At 35.9% G+C, this 10,574-nt stretch overlaps 1 protein-coding gene across 1 annotated transcript; it reads left to right on the plus strand.

Annotated features, from left to right (window-relative positions):
* Positions 1-5,500: 5,500 nt before the first annotated feature.
* On the plus strand, positions 5,501-8,362 carry LOC122068121 (ethylene-responsive transcription factor RAP2-12-like). Its single transcript, XM_042631970.1, has 3 exons — positions 5,501-6,045; positions 7,057-7,992; positions 8,119-8,362. The coding sequence occupies exons 1-2, from the start codon at positions 5,811-5,813 to the stop codon at positions 7,944-7,946; spliced, it is 1,125 nt and encodes a 374-aa protein (XP_042487904.1). The 5' UTR covers positions 5,501-5,810; the 3' UTR covers positions 7,947-7,992; positions 8,119-8,362.
* Positions 8,363-10,574: the final 2,212 nt, after the last annotated feature.

Consider the following 10,574-nt stretch of genomic DNA (forward strand, 5'->3'; position numbering starts at 1 on the left):
GTCCTCTATCACATGTCCTACCTATATGAGATATTTAAGTAGTTTTCTCTACCTTAGTCATTTAAAATTTAATTGAGAATGATATCTCATTTGCACTTCTATAACATTGTGGAGAGATAGCAACCCGAAGGCAATGGTTGTGGTGGAAAATTTTCATTACCCCACGATCCTCTATCTATACAATGACTAGTGAGTAGTGAGTCTAGTGACAACACATATTTTTAGATCCTCTTTAGTGTTGGACAGAGCCAGCCCACATCCAACGGCTGGAAGTCCCTTGAGGTGCACGCTCATGTGTTGAGGTGTGAACTCATGCCATGGTGTTCCTAGCCGATATTGAGAGAGAACTAATCCCACTCTGCTACCAGATATAGGTTAGAGAACTGAGAACCACACAACTACTACTTATAATATGGGGAGCTCTAGTACTTTACCACCTTAAAACTCTTTTTATCCCTAATCCAATTATTAGATCAATATTCTCTTCAATATAATAAAACTTTATGTATCCTTCTCTCCAAAAAAAATTTAGACTTTTTCAATATATTTTTTCTTTTCTGACCAATCAAACATAACCCAATTAAAGATAACTCACTAAACAGTTTGTCCGGTTCTAATCCCCCTTATTCCCATCTTCAACAACTCCCTATGCATTAGTCTATATAGTGCTCCCTTTACCTATATTATGTGCACTCAATTTGAAATCCAAACCTTCTTTCCCTCTCAAACCTCAATTAATTTTTTTGGACTTAGAAATCACAATCGGAACCACTAATTTTAGGGGAAAAAGAACATTCAGGTCATGTGGCCCCTGCGTCAATACAGGAGCCAATGAAGAAGTGCATATGAGCATCAATAGAGGTTCGGTTTTTGTATTTTATATAAGTGGGAGTGTCAATTCACCCCTTTGTGTCGGGTGTGGAGAACATTCTTTTCCGCCTAAATTTAGTAAGTGTATACATTAGAACGCACCTCATAGTCCAGAGTCCAAAAATGCAACAAGTGAAAAACAAAATCTGTCATATTACTAAGAGCCCGTTTGGTATCGTTTCTGTTCCAGAAACGCCGTTTCGTGTCAAAAACGAAAATTTCAATTTCTATGTCAAAATGCAGTTTTTAAACGAAAAAATGGTGTTTCAAAATTTCAGATTTTTATCGGGAACTTTTTTTCTTTTTTTTTGTAAAATGGAACGAAACTGGGAAGACGGAACTCCATTTTGGAGTTTCGTCCAATCTCATTTTTTCAGTTTTTTTTTTCACTTTTTGTTCCAAAAAAACAGAAACATACCATAAGTGCACCAAACAGAAGATTCTGTTTTTTCGTTCCAATAGAACAAAAAAAATTCAAAAATGTTTTTTTAGAACGATACCAAACGGAGCCTTAGAGATTCTTGGTTGCCGGACCTCTTGGATAAGATCTGAATATCCCCTTGCTTCAAACATCATATGTTGTTTGAGTCTATACATGTGGATCCTACTTTATCTAAAGTTGATAAGCACTGTCTGTTTTGTGTCCTACCAATAACTTTGTATTATTTACTTGCGGAGTTGCCATAATAATGTCATCTTTAACCATCATAAAACCCAGTCCTTGTATGATTGTCCAATATATATCGCAATGGGTTGGTACCTTGGGCCTCCTTCCTTCCGGTCTTAATTGTCATGCTAATTATTATTGGCGAAGCTTGATCTTAATTTAATCCACAAAGTACTAGTGTTTTTTCCAAACAATGCGGTCTTTTTTTTTTTTTTGGAATTGTTCACAAGGTAAATTTATGCTTTTTGGGATTAGGATTTCTCTATGTAATGCATGACATATTATATGTAGAGGGTTATCTCGTGAGGAGGTATAGTCGTGAGTGTTTGTATTTTTCTTCATCGAAATAGTGAAAGCTTTAGTTATCGCTCGACTGTTAACATAGCCCACCTTGGGTGAATCACACAAATTTGTGTGTTTTGGGTGTATATGATCCTCTTTTGTTTTTCTTTTACAAATAATTGTTCTACTGCTATTGTTATAATACTAAAAATGTGTGGGGCATAAGTATTTATATATAGTTTGTCAAGAGGGTTGTCTTTCCAAATCATTTGTGATGGCGATTATGATAGATCTGAAGGACCAATTGGCTGGCCTTCTATGTTACTATGTCACCCTCATTTTTATTGTAATATATATATATATATATATATATGAATCATGGTTTTGTAGAGAGTGCATAAGGATTAGAAGTCCGAGCAGTGTATCAAGAATTATAAGGAGCTAAAGAACAGAGGTGGTCATGTGTAATAGTTTGGACGGATTGATAAGAGGTTGTAAAATGGCTAAAGCAAGCAAATATAAAAGGGTAGCCTTGCAAGATGTTTAACATAATATATGATGTTTCCATGCTTGTGAAATATTTTGAAGTTGTACATTTTGTATAGAGAACAAGGGATGAGGTTTCCATTGCCATAAGTGGGCATTGAAGGCTATGTACGCTCTCTACTTCACTTTCTAAGAATGTAGAAACTTCTCTAATTACATGGTGAAAATTTTTATCCAAAAAAATAAACTGTATATGGGAGCTATTCTTGATATTTACTATTGATTTATAAAAAAGGAAAAAGTGTAAAAATATATTGAATTTTACTAGTTTTATCAATTATTTCTTCCGAATTCTCTATCTTTAGTTTTGTGGTTTTGCCAGACTCATTTTTTATCTATGAGACAAACTATGGGGGGAAGAACAGTTATGAATTTTCTAATTCCTATTGTATCCTTTTATTTCGTTGCTTTAACAGTTTTCATTTCTTTTATAGTGACTTTATAATCTTTCATTTGTTGTCATCAATACGTTTTGGTTGGTACTCAAAAACAATGTAGGGCATTTTGGACCTCCAAATTATCAAGAGGTAAATAGAACTAAATCAAAATGGATACACATCATTATCCAAATTCGTAACTGGTTAACATATCTCTTGTCCAAATTCAATACGACATCCAACGGACATTTCATTTGAGTATTGGAATTCTATCCACCAAGGAGTTGATATTTGAATTCAAATTTGTACAATCATTTCTACTTTATAGGAATATAAATATACATACAATATATGATAAATATAAAGAGCCTAAGTTCTTAAATAAAATCAAAGTGGATATTATCGAAGTAGATACATCAATATCCGATTATCACCTAGATATTTTTCTATATATACAAATCCATATATGGTATCTCATTATTCGAATAATTGGATATAACAATTTGAGATTGAATCTGAATTTTAAACTATCCATTTATATGTTTAGTAATTATGATGATACAGATACGTAGATGAATCTTTCACCTCTGAGAAAAAAAAAATTCCCTTCTCACGTTAAATATGTATTTTTTTTCTTCTTCTAACAGGAAAGGGCACAAAGATGCATGCATGAAAGCGTGAAACGTGAGAGAAGGCTGGGTTGTTTCTTCGAAGAAAATGAAAGTTTGGTTTAGCAACACAAAGAATCCCTCATTGGAACCGGTGGTGGTCCAGTCAAAATAGGTAGAGACACCAACCGACCTTCTTTCTTCCTCACCTACTAAAATGGTCAATACGTTACTAACTCTTCACATGCTCACATGTTTCAACTTGAAATTTTAATATCCCTAAAAACTTTTCAGTTTTTTTTTTTAACAAAAATAATAATAAATAAATAAATAAAAGAATAGGAGATGTATTAAATCAAGTTTTATGAATCATATACACAACTGTTTCTCTTGGTATGGTAGTAACTAGTAAGGGTGCAACTGTTCCAGATTGGGATGGTTTTGGTTGGTCCTGATTGATCCTAAAATCTTTGGCACCGTTTGATAACTTTTCAGTTGTTTTTGTGTCTAGAAATAGAAGAAACAATTTTTCACGTTTTCATAAACAAAAACAGCATTTGGGTGTTTGATAAATCTGTTTCTTGAAACGTTATTTGCAGATATAATGCCACTAAAAATCACAATAGTATCATTGGATGCCCAAAGAGAGAGAGTGTTCGGTTGCTTTTTTTTAGGTTTAAATAGTTGAGAGATTTATCAGGCATAACAACCTTTTTTCTCTCTCAAATTCATTTCTAGAAACAACGAAACAGGTCAGACTTGTTTAGTCAAAATCGTTTCTAGATTTGTAAATAGACATAAATTTTGATTTGTGTTTTTAGAAACGGATAAAACGGAATAACTTTATCAAATGCATTTTAAGTTGTTTCTCCGTTTCTAGGAACAAGAAAACGCAAAAATGACAGTTAGGGAACGTTATCAAACGGTGCCAAATGTTTTCATCATATCAGGGCTGGACTAACCAAGCTGGTTCTGTTTTTTGACGGAATAACTCTACCCATATTGGCACAAGTTGGATTCAAACCGAGGCCAAAACCCAAGCCGGACTTGGCCTGATCCCAGATAGAAAATCTCCGGTCTAACCCTGTCTAGGGATTGAAATGTCTACCCAAAGTCTTGTTGGGTCAGGGCCACTGTTAGTTAAAATGCGTTTAAAACGCGGTTGCGTTTTTTTGCCGTTTAAAACGCGTTTTCTCATATGCTATTATGCAATAAGGGAAAAAACGGAAACGACAAAAGAATTCGTTTTAAATGTGTATTCGTTTTTTAAGGGTAAAATAGGAATTTTATTTAAAAAATTAATTAATTAAAAAAAAAACTATTAGTAAAAGTGAAGAGTGAAGACAATATAGTACTTGGTTTTTGGTTTTTGGTTTTTAACTTCTATACTATCTATAGAAAAAAAAAATTCATCTTTTTATAGCCCATTGAGTAAGGAGAAGCTAAAGTTAGCAACATCTCATTTTCTTATAGCCTATTTAGTTATTTTATCTTGGGACTCCCAGAGTTTGTGGAACATTAGATGCATATATATAGATAATAATCTCTCAAATTACATGAGTATAATACTGTTTTTTTTGTTTCATTTTTTTGAAAATCACATGTTTAATATTCGTGTCGTTCGTTTTCATCTGTTTACCATTTTCTATATTTTTTTATTATTTTTTTATCTGTTTAAAACTCATATCATACATCTCTGTTTTTTACCGTTCTCATTCTAAGTAACAGTGGTCAGGGCTGGCTTAGGCTGACCAGTTCGAACTTCAAACCCCATGGCGACTAGATTCATACATCCCCCTAGCCCTAGCGTCAAGAGTCGGCCGTCCGTACTCTGTTGTCCGACGTCCAAAGTCGAAAGTCCAAACTCCAAAGTCCATTATTCTAGGAGTGAGAATGAAAAGTAATCGATGTAAATAGTAATAATACACCTACGACAAGGGCAGTTTCGTAATTATAATCTTCCTCTACATATTTCACTGATTTTTTTTGGGGAAAAGATTTCACTGATTTACTACTTATATGTAAAGTTAAATCTTGGGTAGGGCCAACCAGAACCAGATATTTATTTTCACATTTTACCCTCCTCCTGCAAAATTGAAAATATGAAATCCTTATTTTTATTTCCATTTCCCTCCCTGGGACACGTATATTTGTTGTCGCTGGTCGCAACCGCCCGTTTTCTCTCTCTGATTCCATCAATCAATATATAAAAAACCCTACCTTTCATATTCTACTTTTCCTCTTGTGCTCACAAAGCTTATACTTTGATTCTTCCTGCGTTACGGTACTATAGTTTCAGGCGTGAAAAGAAAAGCCAAAGGAAAATCGAACTACCGTTTAGTTTTCCGATTTCTCTGCGTGTATACATTTCTATTTCTCGATCTCCCTTCTTAGTCGTATCTGATCGATCTCTTCTTGTCGATTTAACTTTGATTTGATCGGACGATCTCCTAAACCAAGATGTGTGGTGGAGCTATTATCTCCGATTTTATTCCGACGAGTCGCTTCAAGCGACCTAGCGCTGCTGGTGTAGTGTGGGATATTAAGAAAAACTATTCCAAGCCCTTAGGATCGGAGATCACCAACGTCGACGATGATTTCGAGGCTGACTTTCAGGAGTTCAAGGACGAGTCCGATGAGGAGGTTGAAGATGTTAAACCGTTTTCCTTCGCTCCCACTTCTCAGTCTTCTCGAGGTATGTCTGATCTCCATCTCTCTTAATCAGTTTACCCTTTCCGAAATGGAATATCTGTTCTACGCTGGAAGCAGGGGTCTTTTTCAGTCTAACGATTACTCTACTTTCTCGGTTTTGGGATGTTTGAGGTTTCCCTTTGATCCTTTCTGTCATTTTGATTGTGACTTTGCCTTTTGTAGATTTTTCTTGCCTACCCTCCATACTCTTTTTCCCCCTTTTAAGTTTATTTTTTATCTGGTCATTTTACGAACATCTTACAAGTGATTTTCGGCGATCAATTTTTCCCTTCCCGATCTGAAGTATCATATGTTCTTTGAATATGTTTTCTTTAAAGTCCTTCCAATTAACATGAACAGAAGCTCTTGATTTTGCATTTCCGTGACAAAAAAAGTTCCTTTTGCTGGTTCATTTCAATTTAGCGGCCTCCCCTGAATTGAAATGGACTTCTCCTTTATAAACTTCTTTCTTGATTGACTTTGAATATTTTTGCGCACTCGTTTTCTTAGAAATTATATCACCCTTGGATTTCATTACCTTCTGAATGGATTTTGATATATCGAGCTAGAAATAGCTCAAACTTGCGGTTTGATTCGGTCTCTATTTTGTTCACATGAAAATTCCCGTTTTATTTCTGCCTTTATTCGTGATTTTGACTGTTTCTTTCTGCATCCTCAGATTAGTCTATCTACTAAAGACAGGGTAGGAGGATAAATAAAAAGGAAGGATGGCCATTGTGGACCTAAACAAATAACGAGAGGAAAAGAATACAGATATCCTTTCTAGCTAATTTGGTTTTGGTGTGTTAGAGCTGAATTTAGTTGTAACCCACGAGAAGCTATTATTCTTTCCGAATTAATTGCTGAAAGGTTGAAAGCCACGGATTTTCCTTAGTGAGCGAATAATAGAAAGTTAATTGCTAGCCACTCTCTTCTGAAATAACAGAGAAAAATTTATAATCCATTGAATACAATCTCAGGGCTACTGTGGTGCTTTTTCTTTGTTGAATTACAGGAGGGTCGACTGCTGTAAAAGCTGTGGAATTCAATGGGCTTGCTGAAAAATCTGCTAAGAGAAAGAGGAAGAACCAGTACAGAGGAATCCGACAGCGGCCTTGGGGGAAATGGGCTGCTGAGATCAGAGACCCTAGAAAGGGGGTCCGTGTCTGGCTAGGAACCTTCAATACTGCTGAAGAAGCCGCAAGGGCTTATGATGCTGAAGCTCGGAGGATTCGTGGCAAGAAAGCTAAGGTGAACTTCCCAGAAGTGACATCATCTGCAACTACGAAACACGCTGCGAAGAAGCCAGTTGCAAAAGCGAACATGACATCTGAGAAGCAGAATCTGGACCAAAATTTCAGTTTCATGAGCAACCCGGCTTCTGATTTCTATGACACTTCGGCCTACATGGAAGAGAAGGTCTCAGTGAATGGATCAAAGGGATCCGGTGGATGTATGAATTCATTCCCTGCCATAGGAGATCAAAATGGATTCAAATCATTTTCACCTTCTGAATCGGACACACTTTGTTTTAATTCAGATCAGGGGAGCAATTCCATTGACTGTTCTGAGTTTGGGTGGGGTGAACGAGAATCCAAGACTCCAGAGATCTCATCAGTTCTCTCAAATACAATTGACAGTGAGGGGTCTGACTTTTTGGAGGATGCTCATGTAAATAAAAAAATGAGGACCATACCAGAGGATGATGTGATTCAGTTCGAGGAAAATACTGCAAAGAAGCTTTCAGAAGAACTGCCCACATTTGAATCCCAGTCGAAGCTTTTTCAAATACCATATCTTGATGGCAGCTGGGAGACGGAGACGTCAATGGAAAGCCTCCTCAATAGTTCGATGGACCTATGGAGCTTTGATGACTTCCCTCCAATGGTGGGAGGTGTCTTCTGAAGGGTCTTATAGTCTCTCATGCTGGTTTATGTAAATAAGACAACATGTTAGTAGTAACATTCACGATTTGTAGTTCCTATTTCATCTGTTTTCTGCTTTATATAAATTTAATTTTCTGAGTGAATGTATGTTTTTTGAAAAAGATATCAGCCTTGGTTTTCCTTTGTTTCAGGAATAGCTGCTGATGGTAGAGATGGAGACAAGGTTCCAAAATGCTTCAGCTGTGGAGAGAGTTCTCAAGCAGCTTTTGGGTTATGGGGAAAGATATATAGGTATCGTCTTTAGATTTTGGCTTTCAAATTTGTAATTTGACCTGCTTCTGGATGTTTGCATTTGAGTTAAGCTGCATGCCTTTGTTGTTTGTTGATGACTGGTGATATGTGATGAAACACTGATTGATATCAGTTTGCACTCTCTATCTGTATTTGGGAATGTTTTCTTGGGTATTCTTTCGTCTTGCTTGTTTGGGTTTCTCAGCCTCAGTTAGTTCTTTTTGGTGGCCATTTTTTTCCATCGGTTTAGAAGTTTAGAAATTCCTAAGTCTGTGCTTCTATTAGACGCATGAATTTTTAAACTTAGTGAGAGAAGAGTCTTCCAGCAAAGCCAAAGCAATTCTTAAGAAGGTGGCAATGGATTCCATTTCTAATTTCATTGTAAATAATTGGTGGTTGAGCAGAAAGGTCATGTGCACAAATAAGCTCAGAAATGCATTGTCATGGAGCATTTCGGAGCTTATTTGCTCCATATCGCTTCGGCGTATCCATGTGTATATATATCTAGAAGAGGAAGACGAAGAAGATTATATCTGTTTAGGATCCAACTCTCGTTAAAGGTAGTAATCGACTTTGATTACCTTTTCACCCTTGGGTTGGGTTGTACCAGTGGATCGGTATTGAATCAGTTGGAGATCCGGGTGAATGATTTTTTTGCCGTGTTGTTGTTAGACCTAACAAAACGTGACAGTGGTGGTTAGGTGGAGAGTGGGAGACGGAGTTGAAGACGACGAAAGAAGGGGAATAAATCCAGAGCATTCCAAGAGACTGAAAAGTCGTAAAGCCTTGGGAGTTGGGACTTGTGAGTCATACGACACGTGATACACGTGATGCCAAATTATTGAGGTTGAGGTTGTGGTTGTGGTTGTGGTTGTGTGGGGCCCTCAGCCCCCTACCCTCTATCCCCTACCTACCAAAAGTTGAGAGGGGCAGGCGGCGAAGTTACTTGAGTGAATTCTCATTCCTTATTATTAAGTTATTAACCTTTGTTGGGTCGGGGTGGTGGTCTGGTAATTGGAAAATGGGGTGGGTCCGTGGGCGGTCGGGTCACTTTCCTTGTTGACCCTTTGGTCCGGTAAAAGTTTGTGTCACTGACTCAAGTTTTCTTATCTTTCGACCCCCTTCGTCCTTGGTATCCTTGAGCAACTTGCGCCACTAAGGTCTACCGTCCTTGTCCCACTTTTTTTTTTTTTTTTTTTATCATGGATGACCCACCCTGATAATCTAATAATATGTCCAAACTCCCAACCACTTTACCACCATCCCCTCAGAAAAATCCCACCCACCTGAACCTTATATCAAAGGTTAGGTTTCCGGATCTTTGTTGTCGAGTCCCTTGTCAAAATATTCTTTTACCCATGAATCTATAGTGTTAAGTTTATTACTTTCTTACTTAGTTGAATTCGAAGGTGTCTGAAATATCCTACAGACTATTATTATTGGGTTAGATAGGGAGAATTACTTCTTCAGCGACTCCTGAGGAAAACTAGATCCTATTTTTTTTTTTCTTTTTCATAATCCTTTTGTATATTGAATAAGGGTAGAAAAGAATATAGCAAATGAAGAAAAGGTCAATTTTTCTATACCATGGTAGTGAAAATGCCTAAAACGACTATCAATCATGTGTGTTACACCTGTGCTATACACGGTTCATCTCTTCCGGCTTCCCAACTTATTGTGTCCTATTCACTTTTACATGATTAATCATGTGTGGGGATGCATTTAGGCTATGTTTGGTAGTCAAAAGAAGAAAAGAAAAGAAAAAAGAATCTAGAAAAGAAAAGAAAAGAAATGAGAAGAAATTATGAGAAAATGAAAAGAGTATGTCTATTTGGTTACCAAGAAAAGAAAAGAAAAAAATTCAAAAAAATTTAAATTTTAAAAGAGAGATAGACACATAGGAAATCATTGTGTAATCATTTATTTTTTGTCTTATTATGTTTTCTTATTTTCTCATGTTTTCTTGTGTTTTTGACAAAAAAAAATTTGGTGGAGCAAAAGAAAATTTTACAATTCCCAAGGGGAATTTTGAATTTGAAAAGGGGAATCTTCTCATGGGTGAAGATATACCAAGTACAAAGAAAATTTCTTAACCCAAGAAAAAAAGTACAAAAATTGTATTTTTTTCTTTTCTTTTCTTTTCTTCTCTTGGCTACCAAACACAGCCTTAGTTTGGTCCGATCATTTATATGTATATTTTGAATTTTTTTTCTTTATAAAACAAGGTAGATATTAATATTTTATTACATATTGAATGTAATTAAGTGTAATATATTTTTTAATTATTAATAATTTAATAAAATATATTAAAATATCTCAAATCTATGACGATTATGACTGTGTAAGGCTTTATTGG

The sequence above is a fragment of the Macadamia integrifolia genome, chromosome 2, assembly GCF_013358625.1.
Source record: "Macadamia integrifolia cultivar HAES 741 chromosome 2, SCU_Mint_v3, whole genome shotgun sequence".
Taxonomy (NCBI): Eukaryota; Viridiplantae; Streptophyta; class Magnoliopsida; order Proteales; family Proteaceae; genus Macadamia; species Macadamia integrifolia.

Excerpts from the sequence above, each read along its gene's own strand:
- LOC122068121 (XM_042631970.1), top strand. The coding sequence starts at position 5,811 with ATGTGTGGTGGAGCTATTATCTCCGATTTTATTCCGACGAGTCGCTTC. Across the intron at positions 6,046-7,056 it reads CACTTCTCAGTCTTCTCGAG|GAGGGTCGACTGCTGTAAAA; the intron begins GTATGTCTGATC and ends GTTGAATTACAG.